Source organism: Monodelphis domestica, chromosome 7, assembly GCF_027887165.1.
Source record: "Monodelphis domestica isolate mMonDom1 chromosome 7, mMonDom1.pri, whole genome shotgun sequence".
NCBI lineage: Eukaryota > Metazoa > Chordata > Mammalia > Didelphimorphia > Didelphidae > Monodelphis > Monodelphis domestica.
The window spans coordinates 228961067-228978195 of record NC_077233.1 but is presented as its reverse complement, the minus strand read 5'-3'; the positions used below and the strand labels follow the sequence as shown (position 1 = coordinate 228978195).

At 36.1% G+C, this 17129-nt stretch overlaps 1 protein-coding gene and 1 pseudogene across 1 annotated transcript in view; both read left to right on the top strand.

The window, feature by feature from the left end:
• Positions 1-17129, top strand: part of DAGLB (diacylglycerol lipase beta) — a 42395-nt gene that overhangs the window by 2101 nt on the left and 23165 nt on the right. Inside the window, exon 2 of the mRNA XM_001367024.4 lies at positions 2598-2749. Coding sequence (XP_001367061.2) covers positions 2598-2749 — 152 coding nt within the window. The remainder of the gene's footprint in view (positions 1-2597; positions 2750-17129) is intronic.
• On the top strand, positions 5010-16245 carry LOC130455407 (14-3-3 protein zeta-like; annotated as a pseudogene).

The window sequence follows — 17129 nt, the reverse complement described above, 5'->3', positions numbered from 1 at the left end:
TCCATTGCTTTACCATATTAGTTTCAAAGTTTAGCAAAATCAGTGTTCCTGCTGCTATGTAATCTCTAGATCTAATAATGTATTTTTTTTTTATTTCTGATGTTTACATGTAGACTATATAAGCAGGTATTTTCTTTCATTTTGTCTGAATGTTCTGATAAGGGAAAGAATCCTTTTCTTGTTAAACTAGAATTATTTTGTATCTTTTAATCAGAGCATTAGATAATTCGCCACTTAAATTTTTTGGGTATTAGATATATGGTAAATAAAAACCAGTATTCACAAAGTGAATGCTGAAATCAGTTCATTCCATACTTAAGCTACCAAGTTACTACTGAATTATTTTTCATCTTAGTAATATATTTTGCCTGAAATCATATGAGACTCAAAAAAGACTTGGAATACTTTTTTGCCTTTGAAAACATTTAATAAATTGTTATTTTGGTTTCTGACAGTGAGCTGAAATGTTTGAACAGCTATGGAAAAGCCATTTGGTCCAGGAGATTCATCCTATATACTCAAATAATGGAAATATAGGAAAATAAAAATGTATCTAATTATGCTAAAGTAAAATACCAAGAAAAGATTGCAAATGTTCTCAGTTATATTTTTTAAAATTCATGGATTCTTGGTTATTCAAAGGTGAATTTTCTCTTTATGCCCACTTTGTGACCTTTTTACTAAAAGATACTCCAATTTGGAGTCAGAAAGCCTAGGTTTGCGTCCTAGTCAGATTCTTAGAAAGTGAGCTTGAAAGGACATTAAAGAACATCTAGTCCAATCTTTTCACTTTATGGATGAAGAAATGGAGGCCAATAGAGGTGAAGTGTCTTGCTCAATGTCACCTAAGGAGTAAATGGCAAAGCTGATGAACTAGTTTTTATTCTTTTCATCACATCATGTGTGACAAGGAAATCACTTTAAAAGACTGATATATGTTAATTTAAGGTCGCCAAGGAATTCAGCTATGTAATTCCTAAATGAAAACTCAAGTCAGCAGTCAACCTTTTATTTTTAATTACAAACAGGAGGAAGAAAGGTATGAGAGAGAGAGAGAGAGAGAGAGAGAGAGAGAGAGAGAGAGAGAGAGAGAGAGAGAGAGAGAGAGAGAGAGAGAGAGAAAGGGGAGAGAAGGGAATAGGGCTTAAATACCCCCTCTGTTTAGGCTGGGCCAAAAGGCCCAAGCCCTTAGATAGCTGAGGCAAAGAAAAGAGATCAGTCCCTATCACTCACGTGACCAAAATGGAGAAACAGTCTCAGGGGCCTCCAACTCCAGCCTTCTTCAGAGCAAGCCCTCCTCTCAGACCTCTCCAGGAGCTCTCCCTCCAGGACCTCTCTCCTCTCAGACTCCTTCAGAGCAAAACTTCTCAGAGCACAACCTCTCAGAGCAAAACCTCTTGAACTCTCCCAGTCCTCAGACCCCCCCCCCCATCTTTAAGGAAACCATTTAAGTTCCCTCCCCTCAGTTCTCACATCTACCAATCACTGTCCATGTCTTCCCTGTGCCAATGGTGGCTCTAGTTTAACCCAGGACCGCCCAGAGGTCTGCCCCTTTGCACATGTCTGTTGAAGGTCATATTCTCAAATAATTAAATCTTGATCCTTGCTGCAGCCCTTCCTAAATCCTTTTACTCTGAGTAGGGTGGAGATTGTAGTTTCAAGACCTGGTTCTGTCATTCCAAGTATCTCTATTGTATCAATTCTAAAATCAATCATGACTCAAAGAACTTCCTGTTCTATGCTTAAGCATAGGTCAAAGCCCTTTCCATTGTTTAGCAAAAGGTTTCTGTCCTAAAGTAGTCTTAGGTAGGGAGGAGAAGGATCCTCCCATGCCAAGGGGTTTCACATTCCAATAGAGTTCTTACTATCAGTAGGAAATTTTTTCCAGTATGAGATTTCCCAATGGGGAAATTTCCAACATTCATAAGTCTAAGAAATTTTAAGGTTTGCACGTGATGCCTTGTCTCTTTAGCCATCTGACTGTGGACAAATTACTTTCTGAACCTTGGTTTTCTTCATCTGTAAAATGGAGATAAATGATATGTGAAATATGTGTCTTATGTAAACTAAGATGATTTAAATAAAGACTGTTACATTACTAAATTCCTTGATCATTGTTACTTTTTAATTAGTACAATTGTAGAGATCAGTATTTGAAATGAAAATGACTAAAAAAGTGTCAAAATTTCAAAATCTTTTTAAAGAAGAAAAGATTGTGTTAGTGCAAAGATAATGTAAAATGCCCTACAAACCTTGAAGGAGTATTTAATGTGAGTACTTACTAATTAAAGTTAGTTTTGTTAGGAGCTTGTTTAGAATCAGTTGTATTTTATAGAATAAGGATAATTACATAAGAATTTAAAAAGTAAAGCTAATTTTAAAAGAGAATTAAGAACAATGTTTGTGATTCACTTGTTTTTAGTGAAAACTCTAAGTTACCTTTGGTTTGTTTTGAACAAATACTGACAACTATGATGCTTATAGACTTTCATTTGCTTCATTTATGTACTGTTTAATACAGTGGAGCTCTATTGGTTCACTTTCCAAAATAAATTATTTCGTACTAACTCATTTTATTTTTGGATCTTTCCTTGCAGGTGGATTGGAATTCTTATTTTGTATCTCAAGCAGAAAGGAAAGCTTAATTGTGTTGGGGGAGCTTTGTTGAACAGCTATCTGATTGTACTCATTATTCTTCTGGCTGTTATAATATGTGTTATATCAGCAGTTGTGTATGTCAGCATGAAAGGTAAATATTGATACTCTTCAATTTCTTGTCACAATTTTTAGACATGCAGTCCGTGAAATTTTAAAAGATGAAAAATTTTTTGCAAAGATGAAGAAACTGTTTATTTGTATGTTTTAAATTATGAATCATTACATATTTGGTGGTGTGCTACTATGCTCTCAGCCCTCTGATAATTCTGATAATATCTCTATGGGAGATACAGAAGCATAAGGATTTACACATTGATATCAGCTAAAAGAGCAAGGCCCTGTCCTGTTTAACATTTTACATTGGATTTTATGTTAGACTTAGATTTTTTACTTTCATATTAATGTATATGACATCCTTGAAAATAAAGACATAATTTTAATATTACTTAACATGTGTTAGAAAACATAGTCAGATTTCAGTGTTACTAACAGGTTTGATAAGTATTTTTCTTATTTTCAGAAAATCATTTTTATTCTAGAAATGTTCTTATACAAGCTGACTACAAGTCGGGGTGGAGGAGGGGAATCAAACACAGATATACTTTAAAATAGTAAGTTGTGAAAAAGATGCTCAAGGAGTCAACCTCCTTTTCTCTGAAGTGGGGAGTATTTCTGGGCCAGACTAAAGTTACCCTGATGTGAGGTTTGATCTTTTGTCATCTATCAGGATGAGGAGAAAACAGATTTAGTTGTGGGCAGGAATAGCAGGTGTCACTCATTGAATTGATGCAAATCAATATTTTGGCCTAGGAAGCAGGACTTTTGAAGCCAAAAAAAAAGTTCTCATTCAGAAAATTTTCAATCTTTATTCTGAGCTCAAAAAATTATAACAAAAGTTTTTTTCTCTTCTTATTTTGACATGATAGCTATGCACTGGTAGCAAAAAAGAGTAAAATGTGCAGTAGGACAATAAAGAATAGAGAGAAAAAAATTGAAATAGTCAATACCCTAGTCACTGCCTCGCACTAGAGTGAAATGATAGCACCACATGCATATAGTCCCTGTCTCCATTACAACTATTCACCTCTGCTGTTGAGGTGAAAACAGCATTAGGTATCAGTGTGACTGTGTTCCAAATAAGGGGGCTAGCCTACTTGCAATTGGTTCCTAGTTTACCAATGCCTGCTGTAGATTGTTCTTGGTGTAGGCCTTTTGTAAGACTGCCAGGACTTGTGCTCTCTGGGTTTTATGCTAGTGTCTCCTGCATGTGTTGTGGGAGAACACACCAAATTTGTAGCAAAGGCTTCCCCTTCGCCCCTCCCCAAGAATTGGAGGTTCAAACCCTGTTCAATCCAGAAGTTAAAAAAGGATTTTATTTGAAGAAGAGGTTGAAGGTGGTGAAATAGTCTAAAAGTTGATAGAATAGCTTGGGAGATGGTGAGTAGCCTAAGGATTGATGGAATAGCCCTGGAGTTGCTGGAGCAGCCAAGGGATGATAGAGTAGCCCTTGAGCTGGTGGAATTTAGCAGCTCTCTAGGTGTGGGGTAGCAGTCTTCCTTGTGTGGATCAGGGTTTGCAAATTTATTGAAGATCTGGGGGCTTTTTACCTCCTATTTCAGGAAAGTCTCCACTTTTTCCCAGAATAACCCACCCCTGGACATTCTGGGGTGTTATAGGTTGAGAACTCTGGAAAATGAGCATAGAGGAGGAGGGTCTGAATTCAGGTATTTCTAATATTAAACCAGCCTGGCATTCCTGGTATAAATCCCACCTGGTCACAGTGAATAATCCTTGTGATATATTGCTGTAGTTTCTTTGCTAGTATTTTATTGAAGATGTTTGCATCAAAATTCATTAAGGTCTATAATTTTCTTTCTCATTCTTTGGCCTTCTTGACTTAGGTATCAGCACCATATTTGTGTCATAAAAAGAATTTGATAGGACTTCTTCACTTATTTTGCCAAATAGTTTGTATAGTATTAGAATAAATTGTTCTTTAAATGTTTGATAGAATTCACATGTGAATCCATCTGGCCCTGGGGTTTTTTCCTTGGGGAGTTCATGGATGGCTTGCTCAATTTCTTTTTCCCTGATGGGATTATTTAAGTATTCCAATTTTTCTTTTGTCAAAGTAGGCAGTTTATATCATCCATTTTACCTACATTATCAGATTTCTTATCATATAATTGGACAAAATAGCTCCTAATAATTGTTTTAATGTACTCTTCATTGGAGATAAAAATCACCCCTTTCATTTTTGATACTAGTAATTTGATTCTCTTTATTCCTATTTTTAAATCAAATTAACAAGTTGTCTTATCTATTGTGTTTTTTCATAGAACCAGCTCCTAGTCTTATTTATTAGTTCAATAGTTCTTTTACTTTCAATTTTATTAATTTCTCTTTCCAATAGGATTTCCAGTTTTTTAATTGGGGATTTTTAATTTGTTGGGTTTTTTTACATGCCCAATTCATTGATCTGCTTTTTCTTGATTTTATTGATATAAGCATTCAGGGATATAACATTTCCCCTGAGTACTGCTTTGGCTGTATCCCATAAGTTTTGATATGTTGTCTTCTCATTGTCATTCTCTTGAATGAAATCAGTGATTATTTCTATGATTTGTTCTTTGAACCACCCTTTTTGAAGAATTAGATTATTTGGTTTCCAATTAATTTGGAAAATTTGCCTTTACATGAATCCCTTATTGGTTATAATTTTATTGCATTATGATCTGGAAAAGTTGCATTTATTATTTCTGCTTTTTTGCATTTGGTTGTGAAGTTTTTATGCCCTAGTACAGTGACCTTTTGAGCTTGGTGTGTCAAAATTTGCCAAAAAACCAAGCATAACTCGGGTGGTGTGTCACTTTGAGAGGGAAAAAAACACCATAATTTTGCAATATTTGTAGTTTAAATAGCAAAAATGTATAATTGTAATATATAACTGTATTTAATAAATCAGAACCTAATTATTTAATTTACCTGCTTAGTGACTTCTTTGTTCATCTTTCAGTCTGGTTCTTTTGTTGGTTTTGATATTATTTAACACTGAGAATTAAGGTCTTACAAAAGTACTTAGAGGGAAAAATTGTAAATAAAGCCATTGCTAAATTTTTCAGGGTGCTAAAAGTGTCTGGTAATTGGTTCCAGGCACTCCTCTGTTGCACATGGGCCAGAGCTCTGGCAGCCCTGCCCTGCCCCAGCCGGCTGACCCGGGGGTGCCATGAGAGCTGCCACCTGCCATCCTGCCTGCCCACATGCTCTCCTTCTGTGCATGGGCTCCTCCTCCCCACCCCCACAGGAGTCCCATGTACCCCAGCCGCCTGGCGTGTGCTGCCTGCCGCTCGCTCCCCACCCCCGTGGCAGCCACCTTTCCCTCCCTCCCTGGGCCAGGCCATGACCACGGCTATGGGTGCATGGCTCCTCGGGTGGTTCCTGGGCCCCAAGGTGTGCTGAGACCACATGTGGCCGCATGTCATCAAAAATGGCTATGTGTGTCATAGGTTCATTGTCATAGCCCTAGTACATGGTCAATTTTTGTATATATACCATGTGCTGCTGAAAAGAAGTTATATTCCTTTTTATCCCAATTCAGTTTTCTCCAGATATCTAGTAAATCTAACTTTTCTAAAATTTCATTCACTTCTTTTATTTCTTTCTTATTTATTTTTTGGTTAGATTTATCCAGCTCTGATAGGGGAAGGTTGAAGTCCCCCACTAGTATAGTTTTACTGTCTATTGCCTCCTTATGGTCCTTTAATTTCTCCTTTAACAATCTGAATGCTATACCATTCTGTGCATATACGTTAAATATTTCTTCATTATCTGTACTTCCTTTTATCAAGATGTAATTATGTTCCTTATACCTTTTAATCAGATCAGTTTTTGCTTTAGCTAGATCATGATTGCTACTTATGCTTTTTTTGTCTCAGTTGAAGCCCAATAGATTCTGCTCCAGCCTCTTAACTTTATTCTGTGTGTGTCTGCCTGCCTCAGATATGTTTCTTGTAAACTACATGTGGTAGGATTCTGGTTTTTAATCCACTCTACTATCCACTTTTATTTTAGGAGTGAATTCATCCCATTTCCATTCACAGTTGTGATTACCATCTGTGTATTCTCCTCCCCCTTGATTTCCTCTTTTAATCCTGCCTATTCTCCTTTTACTCTTTTCTCTCTACAACAGTGTTTTGCATTTAATCACTCCCCCATCTCCCTCCCTTGTATTACTTCCCACCACCACCCTTCTTATCCTTCTACTTCTCTGTAGCGTAAGATAGGATTCTATATCCCAATGAATCTGGATGTTCTTCCTTCTCTGAGACAATTCAAATGAGAGCAAAATTTAAGTATTACCCATCACCACTCTCATCTTCCCCTATACTGTAATAGTATTTTTCCCTGCCATGCCTCTTTATGTGATATAGTTTACCCTATTCTGTCTTCCCATTTCTCAGTATAATAATCCTCTTTTTCACTCTTAGATTTTTTTTACATATCATCCTAAACAGCTTACTATCACACCATCTCTCTATCCTTCTTCTAACTACTATGATAATGATAATCATTTTTAAGAGTTACAGATATTGCATTACTTTCATTCCCCTGCCCCATTTTTCTTTGACCTGTATTCTTTGATTTTTTTAATTCCTTTTTGAGTTCTTCCATGTTGAGACCAATTTCCATTTTTCTTTGAAGTTTTGCTTGAATTTTATTGTCTCCTGTTGATTCTGTATTTTGCTCTGTCTCCATAGAAATTTTCTAGAGTAAGGAGTTTCTTTGGCTGTTTGCTCATTTTCCCAGCCTTTTTTTTGCCTATAGACTTGGAATTCTGAAAGCTGCTGATTCTGTCTTCTCTCCTGCTAGCTTGCAGGACTCAGTACTGTGAGCTATTTTTCCCTGGGAGTAGGTCTTCACAGCAGTGCAGGCTTAAAAGGGCCCAGTGCTATGAACTTCCAGACCTCACCTTACTGTGGGCTGGTGCCAGGGCCTGGGACTTCAAGGGGTTGGGTCTGAGGTGCTCTTTTGTTGGTTGTCATATAGAACAATATGAGTGATTAATAATACAGAACAGGTACTAGTACTGGTGATCAACAATACAGAATGATTCACTGATTAATTAAAAATAGATTCAGTAATTTATGCTTCACTAATGCTAAAACTACAGGTTTTATAGTTTATGCTTAACTGGTGCTAATGTGTGAGAACTGCAAGATTTCAGAAAATGAGGGTCACCGCCCACTGCCCAGATTTATCACAGGGAGTCTGGCTCTGGCTGCTTAGATGTGCCAGACTTTTCTCCTACTGTGACTCTGGTCTGTGCTACCTGAGTACTTGGGGCTTGTTTTATGAGCAGACAATTCTGCTCATGGCTTCAAGTTTTTTGCATTCTTTTTGTGCAGTCCTTTACCAGATGAAGGAACTTATTGCAATTTTTCTTCAATTAAAAAAATAATTCTTCTGATACATTTTTAGAATTTTACTGTAGTATTTATGGGAGAGGTAAGATCTCCTTAGGACTTTTCATCTCACCATCGTAACTGAAAATTCAAGTACTCATTCCCCCCCAACTTTAACTATTACTATCATTTGTTTTAATATACCTAAGATAATTTTAGTCATGAAGTGGAATTAACTTTGAATATACTTTACAGAAAATTTTAGGATCATTGTATCTTCCATGCATATAATTTACTGTCCTGTTAATTTCATAAGGCTTGTGATTAAATTATGTATGCTAGGAATTAACTGAGTCATTTGGATCAAAAGACAGTCTTTAATATAGTGACTTGTTACTTGATTTCTCTAAAACAGATATCCAAGATAAGTTTGTAGGCATGAATTTAAAAAATAAACTTTTATCTTGTAGCAAATACTTTTGGGAGTAAGTAGGTCCTTATCACCTTTTACCAGGGGTTTCATGTTTAAAATTCTAATTTAACAAAAGTATCTCTGTATTTGACCACTTTTAAAAAAATTGGATCTATCTTGTTCTTAGAAAAGGCACAGCCTGGTTTATGTTTTTGGAATAGAAGGAAACTCAGACATTATTCTGTCTTGCTGCCTAAAAGATTTATTTGGGAAAATCCAAAGTTGAGATAAGGAAAAAAAACAACACTTAACACTTCATTTTTTATATTTCATTATGGAGCCTTACCCCTCCAAATAGAAAAGAATTTTGATGATGCTTTTCTGTTTTGTATTTTTACTCAGGCATTTATTCTTAATCCTATGCTGATAAATATTAATACAATCTGTAAGCATTGTTAAGTGCCAGCTGTAGGCTAGGCATTATGGTTGGCCCTGAGCATACAAATAATAATAATAATCATTTTTCTTAAGAACCTTACATTTTAATGGCAGAAACACACACACACACACACATACACATACAATATAAAGTAAATACAAATTAGGGAGAGAAGGCAGTGGCAGTTGGAATAAGCAAGGGTTTCATGTAGCAAATAGTTTTTTATATGTGGGAAGTGTACTTTAGACATAAGAGTATGGCTAGTTTAAAGGAATGGAGAACAGGCTATAAAGTCTCATTATGTGAGGAACAAGAGAGAAGACCAATTTGTCTGGAACATGGATTATGGGGAGGGACAATAATATATAATGAATGTGGAAAAACAGGTTGGGGCTATGTTGTCAAGGACTTTAAAAGCTAAATAAAGGCGTCTCTATTTTATTGAAGAGGCAGAGGAGTTTATTGAGTAGAGAAGTGGCATGATCATATCTTCTAACAATGAAAAAAATCACTTTAATGGCTAATGTGGAGGATAGACTGAAGTGGAGAGAAACTTAAAGATAGAAAGACCAATCAGGAGGTTGTCACAATAGTCTAGGCTAAAGTTGTGACTGTGTGAAGTAAATACAAGAGATGTTGTGAAGGTAAAAATAGCAAAATATGGCAACCAATTGTCTCTGTGGGTTGAGGGAGAAAGATTTCAAGGATAATCCTAAGGTTCTGAGACTGAGAAGTTATGAGGTTATGAACCTTAGAGACTAGAAGCATGTTGGTACCTTTGATAGAAATTAAGAAATTCAGATGATGGGGATGGTTTGTTTGGAGACAGAAGATAATGATTTCAGTTTGGATCTTGTTGAGTTTGAAATGTCTCCATGACTCTCTAGTTTGAAATGTCCAATAGGCAACTAATGACATAGGACTGAAGCTTGGAGTGAACTGCAGCTGCCTATCTATGAATCATTGATGTGATGATAAGTAAACTCATAGAAGGTAATGAAGTCACTGTGAGAGAATATAGACAGAAGAGAAGAGTACCTAGGACAAAACCTTAGGCAACATTGACAAGAAGGTATGATAAGAATGAAGAGCTGGTAGAGGACACTGAAGACTAGTCAGACAACTCGGAAGACTTGCCTGCCACCGCCACTCACTCTAGGCACAGAGAAAGTCACGGATAAAAAATGAGCTTGTTAAAAGGCCAAATTGCCTGAGCAGGCTAGAGATATGATGTCATGGCATCCTGCATGAAATCTGTAACTGAGCAAGAAACTGAATTATCCAATGAATAGAGGAATCTTCTCTCTGCTGCTTATAGAAATGTTGTAGGGGCCCAACAGCCATCTGGGAGGGGAGTTTCAAGTATTGAGTAAAAGACAGAATGCACTGAGGAAAAAAATAGCAGATGACCAAAAAATACAGAGAGACTTTTGAGACAGATCTAAGATATATCTGCAATGATGTGCTGTATTTATTGAAAAAGTTCTTGATTCTCACTGCTTCACAAGCAAAAAGTTTTCTATTTGAAAATGAAAGGACATCACTACCATTATATTGGCTAAGGTTACTGCTGGTGATGACAAGAAAGGAATAGTGACTCAATGACAACAAGCACATCAAGAAGCATTTGAAATCAGCAAAAAAAGAGATGCAATCAAATCATCCTATAAGATTGGGTCTGGTCTTGAACTTCTTTGTGTACTTTTATGAGATCCTGAACCCCCTAGAGAAAGCCTGCTCCCTTGCAAAGACAGCTTTTGATGAAGCCATTGCTGAACTTGATGTTTTAAATGAAGAATCATGCAAAGACAGCACACTAATAATGTAATTCCTGAGAGGCAACTTGATATTATGGACATTAGACACCCAAAGAGATGAAACCAAAGCCAGAGAAGGAAGAGAGAATTAATCAACCTTCCAATTTTTGTCTGCTTTATTCTAAAATTATACAGAGACCATTTGTTATCTATGCTGTCCCACAATTAGTTTTTATTTATAATTTATGTTAGGTTTATGTTGATTCTATTTGGATTTCTCTATTTCCTGTGTGGTTTTTATTTTTAATATAAGGGGAGTAGATAAGTTAACATTTGGAATGTTAACCTCTTTTCATTTGATATGGCCAATGTGGGAATATGGAATTTTTATACACAATTTTCATATTTGGCATATTACATTTGATACATTGTGATTTTACAAGGCCAGTGTTAAAACAGCTTCCATCTCTAAGCAAAGAAACCTGCCTACAATATTGGCCATTCGTGGTGAAGAGGGAAAAGGGATAATTGGTTCCAGCCATAGGTTTAGTTATTGTGGGGTACTTGAGATTTGGAGCACTCATGGCTGTTATAGAAACAGATATCCCCTAGATCAGTGATGGCATTTTGCGGTGCCCCACACCTCCCCCACTCCCTGACTGCATGCCATGCCCCCTCATCCCATACCCTATTCCCCTTTACCCCAGACAGGGTAGGAAGCACTCCCATTAGGTTGCTGGCAGAGGGGCAGGTGAAAAATATCTCTCTATGGGACATTTTCCTATACTCTTGTGATCCCATCAAACTGGCCTCTTTATTGTTGGCACTTCTCTCAGTTCTGTGCTTTTGCACTGGATATCCCCCATACCCAGAATATACCCCCTTATTCCCTATGACTTCCCAGAATTCCTCTCCCTTCAGATCTCATGTCCCACCTTTACACAAAGCCTTTTCTGACCTACTCCAGTTCTCCCCTATATGCTAGTGTCTTTCTTCTCGATCTACTTTGCATTTATTAGAACTTATTATTTTATTTCTTCTCTGTGTGCTTATATACAGAAGCAATGTGGTATAGTTGATAGAGAGCCCACCTTAAAAGCCTTAAAGATACCTATTGTCAATGTGACCCTAAACAAGTAACTTGTCCTTTCACTGGTCGCAGTAACTCTTAAACCATAAGATATAGCAGAGGTGGTAACCTTCATTGGCAAGTGTAGTTTCCTCATTGGTATCAGTGAAATCACAAGTTCAATTCCCTTCCCTTATCCATATCCCCATATACTTGGATGTATACTTGTATCCCCATTAGAATATAAGTACCTTGAGAGCAGAAATGATTTCATTCTTTGAATTTGCCCCCTCAGAGCCTTGTACCATGCTAGCACATAAGTGATTCTTTCTTATCATAAGTATGGAAATGAAATTGATTTTAAAATTTTCCCATTGCTTATGACTCTTTGAAAAGAGAAATTCACCCTCAACTTTAATCAGCAAAAACCTATTTCTCATGTTTTCATGTTTGCTTATTAGCTGTGTGACCCTGGGCTAACTGCTTCAGTTTCCTTATCTATAAAATGAGCTAGAAAAGGAAATGGCAAAACACTTCAGTATCTTTGCCAAGAAAACTCACAATAGGGTCATGAAGAGTCAGATACCACTGAAAATGACTGAAAAATAACAAAAAGTAGCAGTATTGTCCTTTTAAATCCATTGTGCTATATTGATTTTATTATTGTATTTCCTTAAAATGCCAGTCAGCTACTTCAAGAAACAATGTTACCCTTTGCTTCTCCCTAGTGGTTGGCAAGATAAATATCCATATAGCAGCATCTAGTGAGTCTGACTATTAAATATATACATGCATCAATATGAGAGAGATCACTTGGACAAAAATTTTTACTCTTGTGAACACATAATAGCAAGCAAAATAGACACCTAATGGAAGGCATTTTGAGTCATTCAACACACATTGAAGACCATGTCCTTAATGTAACACTAAGATACAGCATGTAAATGGATAAGTAAGTAAAAACTAACTTGAAAATAGAAAGTGGTACCAGAGCTTAGCCTTGAAGGATGAGTAATAGGTGGAGGTGAGTAGGAAGTACACTAAAAACTTGAGGAACATTCTTTGCAAAACCACAAAAGCAAGTGATGGAATATCCAGACTGGGAAATATTAGTAGGCCATGGAAAGTAAAGAATGTTAGGGATAGCAATGAGAAATGTCTGTAAGGATCGGTTGAGGCCAGATCGTTTAGTGGACTGTTAACCCTAAAGCATTTAAGTTTTGTTTAACCACACCCAAGAGGGACTCCTCAGTCAAATTTAGGTTTATAAACATCCTTCAGTGTTTCAGTTAGTTGACTTTTAGTATTTTTTACTCTTACTTAATTATGATATCACATTAGAAATGCTATATTGAGTCAAACCATTGGTTCATACAACCTGCTGTCTCTTATACTAAGGGATGTTTAATGATAGAGGCTTTGCTTTCTGTGATGATAACCCCTCCTCAAATCCCTAACTTTATTATAAACTTACCTAGAATTTTTTCTCTTTTTTTTAACATTGTGGTATAGTGTTATTGAGTATATGTGTATGTGTGTTTCGTATACTCCAAGAAGAGGGAGAGAGAAAAAGAATTTGGGATTCAAAATTTTAAAAAGAACTAGATGTTAATTTTTTTTTTGCATGGGGAAGATAATTACATGTAGATAGTTTTTAATAATTGTTTTCTGACATTTTTTGTCTGTTCTTTCCTTCCCCTTCCCTAAGCCACAGATAATATAATATAGATTATATATGTACTGTCATGTGATCTATAAGTTTTCAATTCTTCCCTGGTGGTATAATCTAAGGAAAGGTGGGTTTAATTTTTTTCTGACCTGCCTGTGCTTTTGGACTATGAATGACCACAAGCACTCTTTTCCATCCCGGAACTGAGACAGGGACCTCTAGCCCTGGGAACACAACCCAGGACTAGGACCTAGTTCTGCCTATGTACGATGCATCAGAGTCATGTATTCAAAGCCAGCAAAGGGACCCCTATAACAAAGGGACCTTCTAACTGGTTGTCACATCCCCTTATTGTCTGTGAGCCAAGAGCTTCAGAATCTATAGCCATTGATTCGGTTGCCCCCAAGGTCTTTGCTGGTTTGTGGAGATGAAGCCTGCCTTGGAATGAGTGTACAAAACTTGTATACCAATCTTCTAAGTTGGCTTGGGCTAAAAAATTGTTTCACCCATCCTTTTGTGGGTTTTGCTGCTCCAGAATTTGTTTTGAGGCATTATATCAAAGTTACTTGGAGAGTAGTTTTGGGAGAGATCAGTAAATTCTTGCCCTTTTTCTATTGTTTTGGCTCTACCTGCAAGTGAACTAACTTTTGAAAAAAACTGTCATTATTAGGAAATTATTTTCAGTTCTTTAAAATAACTTCATATTTTATCTAAACTGTTTTTGTTCCCTTTAAACTTAAATTATTTGCCACATTTATTTCATTTGGATGATTAATCAGTCAACATTTATTAAGTACCTACTATCTACCAGGCACTATGCCAGGTGCTGGGGAATGCAAAAGAAAAAAGCAGAAGACAGTGTTTCCCTATAGCAGTAAGAAAAGGAAATTGGAGGAATTAGAACAGGCAATAAGGAAACAAAGTTACTGCTCTTTGTAGACATTATAATGGTATACCTATAGGATCTTAGAGAATCAACTTAAAAAATAAGAATAATTAACAACTTTGGTAAAGCTGCAGATATAAAATAAACCCACATAAATCATCAGCATTTCTATTTACTATCAACAAAGTTCAATAGCAAGAGTTAAAGAAATTCCATTTAAAATAACTCTAGACAATATAAAATACTTGGGTATAACTACCAAAACAAACCCAGCAATAATATAAACACAATTACAAAGCACTCTTCACACAAATAAAGTCAAACCTAAACAATTGGAAAAATATTAATTGCTCATGGATAGGCTAAGCCAATATAATAAAAATCCTACCTCAATTAATTTATCTAATCAGGGTGATATCAATCAAACTATCCAAAAATTATTTCATAGAGCTAGAAAAAATAATTACAAAATTCATCTGGAAGAACAAAAGACCAAGAATATCAAGGGAATCAATGAAAAAAAATGAAGGCAGGAGATCTAGCCATACCAAATCTCAAACTATACTATAAAGGAGTAATCATTAAAACAGTGTTGTAATGACTAAACATATAGTAGTGGATCAATGGAATAGTTAGGTAATCAACAGACAGTAGTTATTGTCCATAGCAACTTAGTATTTGATAGATCCAATGACCTAAGTTTTTTGGTGGAAGAACTCACTATTTGACAAAAACTGCTGGGAGGGCTGGAAAATAATATAGCAGCATCTCACATCATACACCAGGATAAAGTCAAAATGGATATTTGATCTAGAAATAAAAGATGACATCATAAAAAAATTATGGGAACATGGAAAAGTTTACCTGTCAGACTCATGACCAAACAAGACATAGAGAACATTATAAGAAATAAATGGATAATTTTGTTCATATTAAATTTAAAGGTTTCTGTACAAACAAAACCAATGAAACCAAGATTAGAAAGGAAAACAACAAATGGGGGGGAGTGAATTTTATAGCATCTCTGACAAAGGCCTAATTTCTCAAATATTTAGAGAACTGAGTCAAATTTATAATAATACAAAGCATTGCCCAGTTGAAAACTGGTAAAAGGATATGAACAAGCAATTTTCAGAAGAAAATAAAACTATAAGCATATGAAAAAATGCTTCAAATCACTATTTGAGAATATTTGAGAGAAATGCAAAATAAAGCAATTTTGAGATATCATCTCACATCTATCAGATTGGCTAACATGACCAGGAAAATAATAAATGTTGAAAGGACTAAATGATTATCAGCAAAGCAAGTTCCCAAGATATCCACAAGGGACTTATGATGCTATCCACAGCCAAAGAAGGAATTGTTGGAGTCTGATTACAGATTTTTAAAGCATGCTATCTTCCACTTTCTTTTTTTTTAATTAATTAATTGATTTTAGAGTGTTTTTCCATGGTTAAATCTTCCACTTTTCTTCATGAGTTTATTGTGTGTGTCTTCTGTCATTGTATGAGCAATATCGAAATATGTATTGCATGAAAACATTGGCATAACCTATATCAAACCATTAACTGCCTTGGGGAAGAGGAAGAAAATCTGAATCCTAAAGTGTCAGAAAACAATTATCAAAAGTTGTTTCTACATATAACTGAAAAACAAATAAATAACATTTAAAAAATAATGCCCCAAGGAGTTTACAATCTAACAGAGACAAATGCAAACAAATACTATAGGATATTTAGCAAGCTATATATATGGTAAATAGGAAATAATTAACAGAGGGAAGGTGCGAGAATTAAGAGAGGTTGGAGAAGGGAGGAGAGAATGCTTGTGTCTTGTGTAACAGGAAGGTAGGCATGTGACTGAGTGTGGGGGAGTAAAATATAAGACTGAAATGGTAAGAGGGGTCTTTGAGAGCCAAACAGCATTTTGTATTTGATCCTGGAGGTAAAAGGAAGATATTGGAGTTCATTGAGTAGGGGGTGACTTGATTAGAGTTTGAGGAAAATTAGTGACTGAATGAAGGATGGATTGGATGGGGAGAAACTTGAGGTGGGTAGACACACCAGCTGGCTATTGCCATAATCAAGGCATAAATTGATGAGGGCTGCAGTAGAGAGATATCAGTGTCAAAGGAGAGAAAGGGGCATATTCAAGAGATATGCAAAGGTGAAACCATTAGGTTTTGGCAGTAGATAGACTGAGGGATGAGGGGGTTTGAGAAATACAGTGAGGAATCCAGAATGACTCCTAGGATGTGAGCCTGAGGTACTGGGAAGATGAAGTTGCTCCCTGCAGTAATAGGTAAGGTAGGAGAGAGCAGGGAGTTTAGGAGGATAATGAGATAATGAGTTGTTTTGGGCATATTGATTTTTAGCTGTCTACTAGATATCCAGTTTGAGATGTCTGAAATGCAGTTGGAGATGCAAGATATAGAGGTCAGCAGAGATTGGGGCAGGAAAGATTTGAGAAACATCAGCATAGAAATGGTAATTAAATCCATGGAAGCCATTGATCACCAAGCAAAGGGAGAAGAAAAGAACCCAAAGGACACCTACATTTAGAGGATATATTTGGAAGGGAATGCAATAAAGGAGATAGAGAGGAGTGGTCATATAGGAGGAAAATGAGGAGAGAATGATGTCCCAAAATCTTAGAAAGAAGAGAGTATGAAGGAGGAAAGAACAATCAGTAGTGTTAAAGACTGCATCAAGAGGTCAAGAATGAGGATTATGAAAAGACCTTTGGATTTGGCAACTAAGAGATCATTAGTAACTGGAGAGAGCAGTTTCTGTGGAATGATGAAGTTGGAAGTCTATAAAGGGTTAAGAGTGAGA